Consider the following 17,978-nt stretch of genomic DNA (forward strand, 5'->3'; position numbering starts at 1 on the left):
TCCAAGCTCATCTTTTATTTTGAATTTTGGAAGGAATTTAGCTCAGAATTGAGGCCCTTCTTCACCTATAAATAAGAAGGCCTCCCCTTTGTATTTTCTCACTTTTGAGCTTAGTGAAATGCTGCAGAAATTAATTTCCAGCCCTATTTCTCTTGAGTCACTCTTGATTTTCTTCTTCTCCACCTTCCTCTAGCTTCCTTCCTTTGTAGGAAGGCCTTCTAAGCTGTGAGGCCTCCACCATTTTCTGCTGCACCTATTTCCATGGTTGTTCTACTCTGGTTTGGAACTCCTCCTTGCGTGAATCCAGCTGGAAGTAGCTTCCATCATAATTTTTATCAAAATCCTATTTTTTACCTTTTTACACTAAACTAGTCTATTTCTAAAGAATTAAGAACTAAAGAAACCTAAGAAAAGATTTTTAACCTAGAAAAATATGTAAATCTAGAGTGTTATCACCAACCCTTGATGTAATCACTAACATCTCACCAACAAACTCTTGGTTTATCCACTCCTTAGTACCTATGCTAACTACTTATTACACTCTTATAGTAACATCGCTATCACATAACATCACTTGAAGCATCTCAACCACTATGATCACCAACATAGATACACCACCATCATGACTATCCTAGTCATGAAAAACACCATGAGCATCACTATACCATAAACACCTCAGTGGAAAGATTCAATCACACTCTTGTACCCTACCTCATCGATTGTAGATTCCTCATACAGTCCATCTATAGATTCCCTATACAGATACATTCGAGTAGTCCCACAAATCAGCAAGGAAAATTTTATCCTACTATACAAGGACAAGGAAGCCACCTTCACCCACACACAAGGAAGGCTCAATACCCGAATAACCTTCAATGCACACAAGGCAAAAGGAAGCACTTATTCACAGATAGCACCAGGATTTACTAGGTACAACAAGTAGACCTCATCTTCCACTCTCATGCTCATCAATCACATACTAAGGTACATCCCAACACTCACACATGCTCTAATCTCATCAACAAGTCAAACCTAACCTTAAACAGAACCCCTAAACTCATCCTCTGATTCTCATCACGTTCTACAACTTCTCCAAAATAGAGTTGCTGATGCGAGACTGTTTTCTCCCAAACTAGACGTCCAATTTACGATTCGAATGGTCCGAATGAAGAACCATATGTCTGGAACCTACTTTCCAAAAATCAGCCCGATCCATCAGTGAACGACTTCGCAACGACGAAAACACCAGTACAGGTTTTGTGATATGCGGAAATACTTTCCTCTTTTCGTTTAGGTTATTCCTCCCAACGTAAATCTCCAATTGACGATCCACAATGATCAAAATGAAAAACCATATTTCTGGAACCCACTGTCCAAAACTCATCCCGATCCAACAATGAACGACTTCGCAACGACGAAAACACCAGTGCAGGTTTTGTGATATGCGGGAATGACTTCTTTTCTTTCCTTTAACCCAATACTTAAAATATATATTTGCATGGAAACCCCCATGAATCATAACTTTATTCTCCCTTAACATCAAACCCTTTGTTGAGATAACCCAACAACCATACATACATTCATAGGAAAAACCCAACACAAATATTACATAAACCCTACGCAATACATACATAAACCCTTGTCCAACAAGAGCAATATACAACTATAATCATAATCATATAAACATATATCAACAAGGATTATTAATCAAATAACCAAGAGCACATATATCATACAATAATTAACAAACAAAGGTAAGTTTCTCAAACCTTGGTCAATCCTAGGGCTTGATCTAACTTCAAAAATACAATGAGTCCTCCCTTGCACTAGGTTTTCTGCAACTCTTCCTCTTCTCTCCTAGAAACGTCTCTTCTCTCCCTTAACTCTCAAATTTTCGTTTTTGGATTTTAGGGTAGCAATATGCAGCCCCCTTTTACTCTTCTCCTTTTTATCTTTTTTTATTCTATCTCTATCTTTTTAATTAAAATAATATCTTTCACTTAATCTATAAAACCACCAAGATTTCCTTTCTTATTTTATTTTATCTAATATTTAAAATATCAACAACCACCAAATATCTCAAAGAATCACATAATCTTTCTATTTCGTTTCAGATTTTATTTTTATTCTTTTTCTTTCTACACCCTCAACTTAATGTCCACACCACTTAATGATGATATAAGACTCTTTTGCCCTTGGGCCCCCAAAATACAATTAAACCCAAAAGTTTACCTTAAATCTCTTTCTTTCTAAAATTTGGCCTACACCTATTAAATCTCAAATCACTCTTCTACCATCAATCCAACACATCATATTGGTAACAACACACCACACAAATCATCATGAAAAAAAATACCAACCATGTGTTCTACTTAATCAATAATAACATTAAATAATAACATAATAATTATAATTGTAGAAAAACATCAAATAATCCAACAACAATTACCAATAATAATGTCCAAGTCTTATAACCACATTATTCCCTAATTACCACATTTTCCTAGGGTCTTACATTCATCGGGGGTGTACTGCTGGAAATGCGGCCCCCTGGGTGGTTCTCTCGGCTTAAATCCTCCTATCTTTCCAACCTGGCCATCTTGTTTTTTATCATCCGCCCTTTCCCCCTTCACGTCTTGACTCTCCTTCTTATACGATAGCTTCATCTCCTCAACCGTTATTTTGTCAATTGCCCTCTCTCTCAACTCTTTTATACTCTTTGGTGCCCGTTGGCACACGCTATCCTTGAAGGGGCCCAGCTTCAGTGTCGACAGTAGATATTGGAGGGCGAGCTCCAAGTTAAGCCCCTTTACCCATCGCACAATCTTCTGATATCGATCCATGAACGTCTTTAAGGGCTCATCCTTCCCTTGCTTGAGATTTACGAGCTCGAAGATGGTTAAGTCTTGAGCTCGGCTACTTGCGAACTAGCGTCCAAACATAACTTTGAGGCCCTCAAAGTTTTCAATGGAATTTGGGGGTAAAGAGTTAAACCACTCTAGCGCCTCTCCCTCTAGCGATAAAGAGAAAGCCCGACACCAAATGGCGTCGTTCCCCGTATGAAACGTCATCCGGTTCGTGAACGTCTTGATGTGGTCGTCCGGATCGGTCGTTCCGTCGTATATCTTAAATTGAGGCGGGACAAACTGTTCGGATATGTGGACGTCCATAATGGCATGGACAAATGGTAAGTTGCCGGAAGTGGTCTCAGCTTTTACCACCAACTGTTTACTAACAGCTCTAAGCTTGGACGGTTTTAGTCCCGCTTTCCCGGATTCTGGTCTTGGTCGATTTCCAAGTCTCGTTTAGCATTGTATTTTTCTCGGTTCTTTCCTCCTGGGCAGCTTTACCCCGTTCCTTTTCGGCCTTCTCTCCTGTCTCGGGGATCTTCTCTTGAGCAATCAGGGCCGATCATTCGGCCCGAACGGCTGTCAACTCCGCTTCGTGACATTTTTACATTTCCTCCATTCTTTATTGTAGCATCCTGATCATCTTTGTTGGGTTGTCAATACTCATGTTTCTCATGATCACCATTGGGTATATTAAGTCACTCGGCCCCATAGTTGGTGCCAAAAATTTTCGGGTATGAGGTCGAGTCACTTCTAATACCTGCACAATTTCTTCGATGAAAACGTCCGATAACCAACATCAAGTCTTCGTCTTCACTCCACCATCCAAAGGTGTACCTGCCAAAGGTTCTGTGATGCTAAAGTCAGCAAGTTGTCCGTTCGGTAGCTCAATGCAATAGTAATAAATACACAGTAAATGCGATCACCTACCACTTACCTTTAACCTATATTTATAATTTTCGGTATGAGCTTGGGATTAGTGAGATCTTAATCACGGTCCAATCTCAGCCCAATACCCACTAGTATAAAAAAGCTTACAATGTCGAATATTTTTTCCTTTCACGTCGAATTCGAGAACAACGTCATATTGGGAGACGTTAAATTGACGTCGAATTTAAAAAATTCGACGTTAATTTAACGTCGAATTTTGTCAATATACGATGTTAATTTAACGTTGAATTTTGTCAATATACGACGTTAATCAATTTTTTTTTAATTAATTATAATCGTTTTTTACAACTCTACGAGACCTAAAAACCCAAACTATGAACGGTAATATAGGATCAACAACAAATAATAAGAACAAACAACAAACAAGTTCAATCAAACAACAACAACAAACAAGTTCAACCAAACAACAACAACAAACAAGTTCAACAAATAAATTCTTCAAAACAAAAATGAAAACTAACATTCAAAAGGTGGGTTCATCGGAATAAAGTGTTGCAACCAGTGAGAGAGAAAGCAGAATGCGTCTATGAATGACAAGAACACAAAAATGATTGGTGAAAATAAATGAAAATCATACCTAAAGTAGTTAATTAACATGCATTTGTATCAAATAAAAGAAAAATTACATGTGATGGTCTTCCAACTTCGCTCGAGAAAAGTTTGAGCAGAGAAGAGGGTCTCACGCGCTAAGATAAAGTAAATGAATTTTCAATCTCCCGCTCAAATGTTTATTGAATTCACTAACCTTTTGACGTCAAATGCTGAGGCATTCGACGTTTTATATCCTTTTACATCGAATTATAATTCTAAACGACGTTTAATAATTGCATTTATTTACAAAATTGTCACCGGTGATTTTTAACGTTGGCTATTGAATGGTTAGACGTTAAACGCGTGACGTTATACGCTGTTTTTATACTAGTGATCCTTAAGTACTAATTACCTTAATCTTCGTAGGAGGTCGGGCGTTCTGCTTATGGTCGTTCGGTCATGCGTACTACCTCATTCTAATTGTCTTAGTACGTTTCCTGTTTGCTGAAGGTGTCCAGTCTTAACTTGACATTTTGTGTATTTGTGTGATCGTCCGTCCATTATATAGTGCACATTATTGGTTCAAGCGGAACGTATTTAATTATAGGGTGATGTCATGGCCGGTCGACCTTTAATCTAAGTTCTCTTTTAATAAAATAATACTTTGATTATTTTTTGAATATTTCAAGTTACAATTTTTTTTTTTAATTTTATCACACTCATTCATAAATATTAGATTAATTTTTTTCTTTTTTATGTTTTTATTCTCTCACTTTTCACTCCTTAGGATAAATAAAGGTTTAGGATAAATGACTATTTTAAAAAATTGTAGGGTTATTTATAGTATCTATCCTATCTCCACATCATTAAATATAATAATATTTTTACGTTTTCTGTCGGAATATTTAATAATACTATCTTAAATTTCAAATAAAAGAAAAAATAAAAGAAAAAAATAAACGAAGAGAGAGAGAACTGCTTTTGAGTATTCAATCTTGACATTTTATATTAGCATTATCTGTTGGTGGACCGTGGTCACCCAGACTCCGTTTTCAACAAAAATAATTATAAAAGGTTGAATTAATTTAAAATAAAAATTTAGAAAATATAACGTAATCAATTACTCATTGGAAAGGAATACCAAAAATTTCAATTGCAAAGACTCCCATTGAGAAGGTTGGCTTAGAAAGTTGCAAGTTGTTCCTACTAAATTATTATATTTTGGTAGAAAAAACGAAAGATGAGATTCTATAGTAATGATTTAATCAAAGTGCTTGGAGAATAGATACACATTTCCAATCCAACTGTAAGTTGATTGGAGCATAATCAAACACGACCTCCACAGTTTTCACTTGAGGGAAAGGATCAATCAAATCAATGAACGACAAATTTGAAACTTTATATATATATATATATATATATATATGTGTGTGTGTGTGTGCACTTGAGTAATGAAAATAAAGAGGTGAAAAATGGGTGAACTAAAACCATATTTGGCAATGTTTGTGGTGCAATTGATATATTCAGGGCTAACCCTGCTGTCTAAGGCTGTGTTTAACAGGGGAATGAATACCTTTGTGTTCATATTTTATAGACAGCTGATTGGTGCACTTGTTTTGGTTCCTCTGGCCTTCATACTTGAGAAGTAAGTGTGTAATTAAGGTTCTGTTTTTCTTTCCTACTGTGTTTATTTACTTAATATATCACTGACATGTATTTTATTTATGATATGTTCCAGAAAAACAGTAGTGTCAGTGTCACTTTCCTTTTCAACCTTCTGCAAGATTTTTGTGTCTTCATTTTTCGGGTATGGTATTATTATTTTTCTATGTGATTTCTCGTAAAATGTTACTAGGAGAGAACCTTAGGTATATGACCTTAATCTGTTGCTTTTCAGAGTAACTTTGACTATAAATATGCAAGCTATTGCCCTTGTTTACACGTCTGCCACTTTGGCTGCTGCAATTGTCAATTCTCTCCCCGCATCTACGTTTTTCTTTGCTGTGCTGCTCAGGTAATATTTCTGATATGTATCAGTCTCTTGTAACGGTTAGGACTGTCACTGGAAACACATCTTAAGAGTAAAAGTGACCGTGATATCTATTATGATTTTCGTAGAAGCTGCAATTTCATTATGAGAGTGTTGCATCTGAATGTTGCAGAATGGAGAAGGTAAATATAAGGACAAAAAGTGGAGTTACAAAGATAGCAAGTGTGTTCGTGTGCCTGGTTGGTGTAGCCACCCTTGCTTTTTACAAGGGACCACAGTTAAGGATTGCTCATTACTACAATGATAAGAGTCCACATCATGAGGATCATTTTTCATCCAGCAAAAGATGGGTATTAGGCTCTGTAGTCTTGTTCATAAGCGTCATCATCTGGAGCATTTGGCTCGTAATTCAGGTAGATCCACTTGTGTTGCACATTTCTGCTATTCCAACTTATGCTAAACAAGTGTTAGTTTATAAGTTCATCTATGCTCACACTGATCCCAAAAAAGAGCAGGCTCAAATTCTTAAAAGCTACCCTGCAAAGCTGAAGTTCACGAGCCTTCAGTGCCTGTCAAGTTCAATCCAATCATTTTGTATTGCTATAGCTTTTGAAAGAGATATTGAGCAGTGGAAGTTGGGTTGGGACATGAAACTGCTTGCAGTTGTTTACTGTGTAAGTATCAAATACCAACCATGTTGTTGAATTATGCTCAGAAGATAAATGAATTTTAAGTTTAACTACAAAATTGGTTTATAAAATAAAATTTGTATTTAATTATATATTACAAATTGGTGTTATTTATGCTTCCAACCTGTATATTAATAAAAGTTTAGATGAGTTAAGTTTGAAACTGTGGTGCATCTTACAGGGGACACTAGTGACTGGACTCATCTACTACTTGCAAGCTTGGGCTATCCAAAAGAGAGGACCAGTTTTTCCTGCGATGTGGAACCCGCTAAGTTTCGTCATTGCTACCACGGGTTCTATATTTCTCTTGGGCGAGCCCCTACTTTTGGGAAGGTCAGAGTTACAATGCTTCGGATACTTATCATTATTTATTATTTATAAATACATATGAAATCTTAGAAAATTAATTATTTTAATAAAAAGATTAATTAAAATATCAACATGCATGTTGAAATTTTATTTTTTAAAATGTTTTCATTTAATTAATTAATATAAAACTATAATGAAGATCATGACTATGGTCTTCTTTTTTTAATATTGTTTAAAATCATTGCAAGTTATTTGTTTGTTAATTAATGCTGCTTGGTGTTTGAAAATAGTTGAATAGGAGAATCTCTTTATAAGTGTGGCTAGCTCTTTCCATATTTATAAAGAGGAAAATCATTTATCTAATATTATAGATGGCTGACTACAAATGAATTTTTGTAGGGGTGATTTGATATATTACTTACATGTTGTTTACCTAATAGACTATTTGTTACTTAAATGATATATTTATTACGTTGTCAAATTCTTGCTTAAAATGGTTTTTCAATTTTAGTTCATAAAGTTATTTTTGTTGTAGTGCATCTAATTAGTTTACGTGATTATTATATTATATTATATTTATTAACATTTAATTAAATAATGTAATCTCAAAATTTATGATCATATTGAAAGTTTTTCAGTTAATTTATTTATATATATTAATATAAAATATTTAACATCATTTTTTATTACGTAAGTTAAAATTTATGTTCAAGTGTTGTTTAAAATGATGTCACTTCTTAACTTTTCCACCACCAATCCGACATGTCACTTCTTAACAAATGGTTTGTGGATTGGATACAGCTAAGAGTGGAAGAGAGATATGAAGTGGAGAAAGAGAGTGAACACTAAGATTTAGACACTGAGATGAGTGGATTTGGGTGAAATATTAAATAATTTAATTGATATGATAAAATAAAATAAAAATTATAAAACAGTTTAATATAAGAAAAAAATTAAAACATAAATAAAAATTAAAATAAATTTAATTAAAATATATTATAAAATCCTAGTAAAGATTGATAGTTAAAATGAATTTAAATAAAATAAGAAGTTATTATAACAGTTAAAAAAATTATATTTTATTTAGTTCCCTTAAAAGCTGAAATTATAATAAAATATTACATATATATCAATTATCATATTACTTAGGATGTTATCAAAATATTTAATTATTATTTTAAATTTTAAATTATTTTAGTTTGTAACTTCATACTTTTATTTAAGATTAATGAAAACTAAATTTTTCATTTATTTGTTAAAACAATTTTGGAATAAAATTTAAATTTTCAAAATTAAATAAAAATCTATATTATTTTACAATAATATTTGTCTAAAATAAATTCATTCACAAAATTTTAATGTCTCAAACAATAATTTAAATATATCATCGTAAGTTCAAAAATATGTCATAACAATTAATATAATCATCAATAATATCATGATAATAATTAATATAATTATCAATAATCTCAGTATCAGAAACTAATTTATATTTCTAGTGTGCAACTTATAAATATTCGTCCACTAATAAAATAATCATTATTTCTGCTTCTTTCAAATCTTTCTCATTACTCTTCTTTAGTTTGACAAAATATATAAAAGTTATTAAAAGAACATTTTTCATATATAAATGTCATTTCTCATCACTTTCTTGAGAATTTTTCTAACTCCATGTACAAATGTTACTTTTCATCACTTGAAAGTTTCATCAACAAAAATACATATGTGTGACTTCGTATTCTTTTCCAAATAATTATACAAAGTTATCATTTCTATTTCTCATTCCTAGTGTTCTCTTATGTTGTGTTCGTATGAATGGATTTCACTATTCAGTTATATTTGCGAGCAAAGATTTAAGTTGATTTGCGTGTTTGTTTTAAAAGATATGCGCAGACTGATTTGAGATGATTTGCGGGATGAATAACTTTTTCGTCACCCGCTAATGTATCGCGATTTGGAGGGATTGTGTTTAAAAAGTCACATTTATCCTTGATTTATTTTATAATACCACGTCCAAACATACTAACGTGCAAATAACATATTCGATTCTAATGTAAAAATAACTAATTCCAAAGTGTTTGAAGATGGAGAAGATGAAGAGGAGTGGTTGAAGACGAAGAAGAACATAGGCGTATTCGATTACATAGCATTATATTCGATTCCTCTGATACAAACAAAAACAAAGGGACCTGTATTCGGTTCCATGTGTTTGTATTCGGTTCCTAGAGTAAAAACATGGTGTATTCGGTTACATTTTTTCTGTATTTGATTCCCTCATAGTTCTAGAGTGGTATGTATTCGGTTATCTGGACTAATTTTGTACTGACCAGAGCGCGACGGCCAGAGGGAGTGGGCCGATGATGTTGTTGTTGTAGAGGTCGAGGACCTCGAGTCTCTGGAGGCGCGAGAGCTTCGGGGGAAAGGTTTGGTTAAAGCCATTGTTGGAGAGGTTGGGGAAGCGGAGGGCAGATAGGGAGGAGAGAGGCGGAGGGATGGGGTCGGAGAACTTATTGTTGGCGAGGGAGAGATTGGAGAGGAATGGAAGGTGAGCTACGTCAGCGAAGAGAGTCCCGGAAAGGTGGAGACCACGATGTGGAGAGCGGAGTAAGAAGAAGCGGAGGGCGGGGCGTCGGTGTCACCATACCCGTGGAGGTCAGGGGCGATTGCTCGGTAACCCACGACGGAGAGCGACAAAAGCTGGTGACGCCACGAGTACCATAGTTCCGAGAAGCCGTGGAGGAACAAAACCACTGGGCCTGACCATTCTATGCTCTATTTTCTCCATTTCTTTCTCTTCACTCTATCTTTCTCAATTTTTCTACTTCAAATGGTGTTGCAGGGAATTTAGGTAAGTGGAGATTAAGAGAATTTTTCTTTTCCTTTTCAAAATGATTTTGCGTGTAATGATGTAATCCAAGACGATCCAATTATTTCGAAGTACTTCACCTTCTCAAACAACTTCACAATGATAAACTATACATATTCCTTTGATTTTTTTTCTTTTGTTTTTTTATGTGTATTCTAATAACCACAATTTGCTTACTTTTTAAAAATTAATTTTAATAATTATTTTTAATTTTAATAATTATTTTTAATTGTTTACTCTTTATAAATATTTTTACAATTAAATATAAAATTAATAACTATCATTTTATATTATTTTAATAACTAGGGGTATTTTGATAATCTTTAATTTCTACACATCAAACAAATTTTTTAAATCTATCACATCTATCAAATTCTATACTAATTCTAACAAACTTTACTTTCAAATCTACTTTCAATTACATTCAAATCCACTCAAACAAACAACAAAAAATTTACTCTCTCAAATCCTCTCAAATTCATTCAATCACTCTCTCCCAAATCATTTCTTCCAAATACCCTCAACCGAACAAAGCCTTAGGAACTAAAAGAGTGTCTACCTCTAATTCAATCACCACACACACATTCATTGTTTCAAACAAGTATATTTATTCATTTCATCCAATCACAATACTAAAATCAATCCACCACACCCACAATGCTAAACAAAGCTTTACCCAAATAAAACCCAACAAGTGACACACACTCGACTGTAACATTAATTTATCTTATTTGAAAATTTAATAAATAAATAAATTGCACATCATAAAATCCACTATATTTTCTTAAAAATATAAACTACCACTGCCCAACTACACTAAACTTTAACTTTTATATTATCTGTATAAAGAATCTAAACCAAATAAACACCCACATAGTTATCAGAAAGCAAATAAAATAATACTTTTTAATATTATAATGCACCTGCCCAAAATTTCAAGAATCCACATATATACATTTTGAGCCAATATATAAAAACGAATCACATGGCATGTAAAAATACCTAATAAAAACGCTCCATGTATTATAAACCTCATCCAAAAAGTATAGACTAATTACCCAACGATAACACCAACTCATTATTCACCTAAACTTAAGTTCCGTCGGCCAAATTTTACAAAGTCTAACCAAATTTTCATAATTTGGTTGAGTCGTGCTAAATTTTGGTCAAATTTTTTGAATTAGTTTGATTAATTGATAAAATTTGGTTTAGTTTGTTCTTTTTTAAAAGTTAATCAAATTTTGACGAGTCAATCATGATCTAATTTCAGTATAGTAGATCTGGACTAAAATTTAGTTGAATTTGGAAGAGTTAGTCTATGCGAAAATTTGATCTAATTCGATCAAGTTACTTCCAGTCTAATTTCGATTTAGTGGATTTCTGTTGAAATTTTGTCAAATTTGGTTGAGTCGATTCCAACTCAAATTTGGCTTAATTCAGATGAGTTGACATTAATTGAAATTTGACCGAATTAGCCCCAACCCAAATTCGGCCTCACCTTTAACCTAAGGTCGAGATGAGTGAGTCTGACTCGAAGGGTGAGACGAGTCAAATTGGATTAATTGGTCGAGATAAACTAATCCTAGCCAAAGGTTGAGACAAACTAGTTCGGACCAAAGGTTAAGACTGATGTGACCCAAGCCAAAGGTTAACTGGGGTCAACTCAAGCTAACCTAGGCTAAAGTTTGAGACGAGTTAGTCTAGACCGAAGGTCGAGATGGGTGGGTCTGACTCGAAGGTTGAGACGAGTCAAATTGGATTAATTGGTCGAGATAGACTAATCCTAGCCAAAGGTTGAGACAAACTAGTTCGGACCAAAGGTTAAGACTGATGTGACCCAAGCCAAAGGTTAACTGGGGTCAACTCAAGCTAACCTAGGCTAAAGTTTGAGACGAGTTAGTCTAGACCAAGGTAAAGATGGTTTGACTTAGATTGAAGGTCAACTATGAACTGTTTGACTGAAGTTCAAGACAAACTTATTTAAATTGAAAGTTAAGTACGGATCAACCTAAACCAAATGTCTAATAATATATTTTAAAAAATTAATATTTTTTCATTTTTTTTTGAAAAAAAAGTACATAGACTAGCTTTTGCCCCATAGAAATTTTGTGAATATTTTAATTATGTGGACTTTTTCAACAAGGCGGTTTTAACCATGTGAATTTTTTTTCTCTAACTTACCTTAATTAAATTCAAACCCTATAAGGTGATCAATTGACAGCTCTAGTAAAAACAAGTTGACCGAATAGATCTAGATTTAAAACTTGATCCAAACATTTAGATTTTAATTTTAGAAAACATAAACTATTTCTCCAGAAAAAAAAGAATATATATATATATATATATATATATATATATATATATATATATATATATATATATATATATATATATATATATATATATATATATATATATATATGGATCCAAAATGTGATCCAATTTGATCTAGAGTACATTGGATTGGATTTTAAAAGTCCAATCCATGCCCACGTTAAACTAAAGAAATTCTTCACAACGTAATGCTATCCACGTTATTTCGACAAAAGCCAAAATAATGAAACAACAAAACTTCATCAAATTCCAAGTTATATACTTTAATATACATTACGGATTATGAAAGCCAAGAGTACGCTTTTATAAATAAAATAAAATAAAATTAGCAAATGTGCTTAACAGCTTATACAAATAAATAAAATGTTGCATCTCCTTATGGGCTGATGTTCATAAAAATTTCAGTTATATACATAAAAACTAGAAAAGAAAACTAGTTAACTCTCATTGCATCAAAATTCAAATTGTCTAAAAAAATATATTATACCCAAAACTTCATCAGTAATAAAAGTCTTTCGGATTGAATTTTGGAAAATCTCTAAAACAAAAATGTTTGTTGTTTGTGGGAGTTTCCATATGTTATTGAAGTATTCTATAACCAAATAGATTATATAACTTGTTTGGTTATTTTAGTCATTCTATTAAATTTAAACTTAACTAATCTTTCTCATAATTTTAATTAATTAAGTTTTCTATTATCATAAATCCTCCCAAGATTGCAGAGAAAGATTAAAAATCTTGTTTTGCCTATTTATTCTCTCCTGTTTATCGTCCGTGTTATGTTTATAAATTTGGACATAAGTAGTCATGTGATATAGATTGTTATCTTATAGTATTTAAAAACTATTTTAGAGTAATATATGATACTTAGGATATAGATGTGATAAATAAACTAGACTCTTAGAAAATTATATTTGTATATTTATTAAAATAACATTTTTGAAGATGAAAGGAGATTGATTATGATACCTTTAAGAGATATAACCAGAGAAAATGTATGATTAAGTTCTATTTATATCTTTACAGCATTTCCACACATGTTAAATCTATTAAAAGATATAAGTGGAGGATATATGTGAATTAAATTGTATATATAGAAAAAACAGACAAAATATTTTTCTCCCATTTTCTTTTATCATAACTCATGCTAATTATATATATATATATATATATATATATATATATATATATATATATATATATATATATATTTATATGTGTGTATATATTGATATCTTAAGGGTTAAATACGTTTTTAGTCCCTAAACTATTGACCGTTTCTGGTTTTCGTCCCTCTTCCAAAGTAAGGTACAATTTAGTCCTCAATCTTTAAAAAACGTTCGTTTTAGTCGAAAAAACGAACGTTTTGAGGACTAAAACGAGGACTAAAACGAACGTTTTTCTAAAGAATGAGGACCAAATTGTACCTTACTTTGGAAGAGGGACGAAAACCAGAAACGGCCAATAGTTTAGGGACTAAAAACATATTTAACCCATATCTTAACTATACTTACATTTTAAACACGTTTCTCATTTATCATCACATAAAAAATATTATTAAAGTAAAATATAAAATATTAATAATTATGGGACCAAACCAAACTCATGAATAAAGGTAAAAAAATTTATTTCTTTAAAATGAATCTTTTTTAGTTAGTTTAGTGACCTATATATATACTTTATATTTTTTTAACTAAACAGTATTTTTTTTTTCTTTCGAAATTGAATGCACTCTTATTACATACCTAAGGAGAATATAAAAATAATTTATTACTCTGATGATTTCACTTAAATTTATGCATGAGTTCATTTATTAATAAATGCACAATAATATTTTTTTATAATATTTTTTATATATATAGATACAGAGATATAAATTGTATCTAATAAATTAATATAAAATCAATATGCAGAATCAAACAAAAATCATAATGAAAAATAAACTTTTCACGCAGGAATCTATAGTGTGTTGCCATCTTGTTACATTACTTTGTGGTTACTAAGACACATTCTTATTGAAACAATTTTTACCAGACAAATTTACAGCTTAAGTTATTTGTACTGATAAAATAAATTACAGTGGAAAAATCTCAAAGAATTTGTGACTCCCAGAAATAATTAAAAAGTTGGATAATTTTGTGAATTATATTTTCAACTCTAATAATCATTTCAGTAGTGTACGAAAACTTTTTAAATTTAAAAACTAAACTAAGAAATGGTTTAATTCTCAATAAAAATAACTTATGTTTTGTGTGTAATTTAATTTAGTTCAATTAAAGAATTCTTAGTTGAGTTTGTTTTTTTAACACTACAAGTTCACTATTGCATGATTTAGAATAACGTACGTGTCTTATAGCTGTTTAAGTGCTCATCCCATTGTGTTTTATGGGTCTACCAGAGCACAATTTCTTAATCTCAATTATTTTTCTGGTTAGAAACTATAATAGGATTTGCTCAAGAATCTACCAATTAAGGTAATCATGTAATGAATTCTCCTACTAGAGAAGTGATTTTCGAGACATATTCCTTTTAAATGCAGTAAAAAAAATTAATAAAAATATTTAAAAAATTAATAAAAATATAAAAAAACTAATGTACACAAAATTGATATATAATTGGACAAAAATTATGATCATTCTAAAATATGAATATTAAATCACCGAAAAAAAAGATGAACAAAATTGAAGTTGAATACACTAGTGCAGCGAGGGGATTTTACCGCGGTTATTTTTCACTATACGTCGCGGTTTACGAATCGCGGCATATTCAGCCGCGGTAGTAAGTCAAAGACTTTAGGCCGCGGTTATGACCGCGGTATATAGGTTGCATAATATGCCCCGGTTGTCCAAGGAACCGCTGCCTAAATCCATTTTTTTTTTAAAAAAAAAAAATTTGTCCACGATATGCCACGGTTCAACCGCGGCAAAAGACTCCGGTATATGCCGCGGTTCTAGCACTAACCGCGGCCATATGTCTCATTTTTAAAAAAAACGAAACACTATATGTCGCGGTTGTGGTACAACCGCGGCATATTCCCCTGCAGTTTTTTAAAATTGCAGGTCTGTTTTTGTGATATCCACTACCACAAAAACAGACCTGCATATAAAAACATGTACACAAATTCAATTTGAACATAACAAACACATGTTCAAATGTATTTCAACATCAAATAAAGTACAAAGTCTAAGAAAATTCAATCTAATCAAATGCAATGTTTAAATCTAAGAGCTATTGTATAATCTAATTATATACTTCGCAGCAGCGTTCCTAATGAATAATAGTGACTTCTCAGGAACTGGTGTAGTAGTCTTGAATCTCTGCAAAAGACAATTCATATTAATTAGTGTATATGAATTCAACATTTGGGAAAAAATCAAAATTTGTTAAAGTTAAATATTACCGTTTCCCAGCGACTTGTGATGTGAGAACGAACAATATGGGCCATCCAATACATTACATAGTATCCGCACTCATATGACCCATTTTGTCTGTTACATTACAATATATCATCACAGTTGATAATAGTTAGTGAATAACATTAAAATAAAACAATTATAACAAAGTATGGCTTTAGCATATGTCAAACCTTGAAAGAAATCCAAGCAATCTTTCTACTATTAACAATTGATCTCCCACCCATCATCATACTTGCTGGAATAGAACTGTATATAAAAAAAGGTTTTAGCATTCATTTATATAACAAAGAAAGTCCAAACATTGAGGTTCTTACCAATCAATTGCTTGTCTGAGTTGTGTGGGAGGAGGCCTGTGCAATGAACATAGTTGTCTTGCATAAACATAACAAGAAGTTGCCAATGGCGCCTGAAATTCATAATAACGTAACTATTAAATATTAAAATCACATATGGAACATTATTATGTTAACAAAGTTCACTTACCCGGATATATAAGGCAAAAAGTATATTTTCTTACCCCTTCCAAAACTTCTTATCAGATTCATGTTGATCTGCTCAAATTCATTTGATTCATGAATTGATTGAGGATCAATGAATCCATAATCATCAGAAATCTCTCGTGCAGTGTCGGAAGAGTAGGTGCTCGATGGTCGCATACGGGCCAACTTCCATTTCTCATGTCTAGACGGTGGAGAAGGAGGCTGAGGAGGGCTACCACCCTGAGATTGTGGTATAGCATCTGCCTTTTGCTTGAGGATTTTCTCCTCAAGCTTCCTATACCCACCACGAGATAATAGGTGGGGGTTTTTGTTGTGAGCACTTGTTCCTTGTGCTTTGCTTCTAATTGCCTGTCACATACACATTAATTAATTACTTCATATGATATATATTTGTTAATGAGGAATTGAATAATATGAACTACACTAACCTGCCATTCCTCTGACATCCGACTCTCTTTAAAAAGCCGTCAAGTCTCCTCATCAATGGACTTATATGAACTACATGGACTTTTATGTTTAAGGTGTCCAAAGATGTATCTTGATGTCAACTTGCTTTTAAAGTTTCTGAAATTTTCTGCAACAGTTGACAAACACTTATTTCTAAGTGTTGTGACATTTGGAATGTCAAATGTCAGCTGAAAAAAACATAATAAAGTTGTATTAGTACAAAATTATCAATATAAACAAATTTTAATTCAAATGCTATTAACTAACTTACCAATATATCTTTCCAAATAATGTTCCGATCAACCTCGGACACATGATCAAAAGATGGAATGAGAATGCTAATCTTATCACGTGCCACCACTCCAAGGTATGATCGGAAGTCATCTGCATGGGGGCCAGTTGCCACACCCATGGTGACATTCACATTCACCGGAGTTCTTTCACCACTATTTTTCCTGATCAATAGTTGTTTCATCCTAGTGGGTCCTCTAGTGGATCTGGTTGGGGGAGCCTCATCCCCTGAAGAATGTGGATGATCAGCCATATATCTGTCAAAATAAATAACAACATTAAATTTTATTTCAAGACTTATGTAATATCATATAAATTAACAAAACATGTAATAGTAATCATAGGAAATGTATAAAAGGAAAACTTATGTTATATTAATAAAATACTTATACAGAAATTGAAAATTCATACATAAAGATATGGATTCATCATATGTATATTCCCTCATCATGATCTGATCGAATTGCATGTACATCATCGTCAACTAGAGATTGGTCATCCAAATTTGTTGTAGTTTGAAATGAATGGTTGTCAGCAATATAAATATTAATCAGATTGTCTTCGTTAACTTCAATTTGTTTTTTGCCTTGAAGAGCAACATACCAATGGTCAGACGCAGGATCTTTGACATAAAAAACTTGAGATGCTTGATGTACCATGATAAACGGTTCGTCTCGGTAACCCACCTTGCGAAAATCAACCAGTGTCATACCCGAGTCATCTATTTTCACACCACTCTTATTGTCAAACCACTTACACTTGAACAATGGAACAAAAAACTTGGTGTAATCAACCTCCCATATCT

At 32.5% G+C, this 17,978-nt stretch overlaps 1 protein-coding gene across 1 annotated transcript in view; it reads left to right on the forward strand.

Annotated features, from left to right (window-relative positions):
- The first annotated feature begins 5,803 nt into the window (after positions 1-5,803).
- Positions 5,804-17,978, forward strand: part of LOC124822595 (WAT1-related protein At5g64700-like) — a 35,087-nt gene continuing 22,912 nt past the window's right edge. The window contains exons 1-6 of the mRNA XM_088106414.1: positions 5,804-5,976; positions 6,070-6,138; positions 6,229-6,345; positions 6,494-6,734; positions 6,837-6,995; positions 7,192-7,343. Of these exons, the coding sequence (XP_087962540.1) occupies positions 5,804-5,976; positions 6,070-6,138; positions 6,229-6,345; positions 6,494-6,734; positions 6,837-6,995; positions 7,192-7,343 (911 nt within the window). The remainder of the gene's footprint in view (positions 5,977-6,069; positions 6,139-6,228; positions 6,346-6,493; positions 6,735-6,836; positions 6,996-7,191; positions 7,344-17,978) is intronic.

The sequence above is a fragment of the Vigna umbellata genome, chromosome 2 (assembly GCF_029865625.1).
Source record: "Vigna umbellata cultivar VRB3 chromosome 2, Vumbellata_1.0, whole genome shotgun sequence".
Classification (NCBI taxonomy): Eukaryota; Viridiplantae; Streptophyta; class Magnoliopsida; order Fabales; family Fabaceae; genus Vigna; species Vigna umbellata.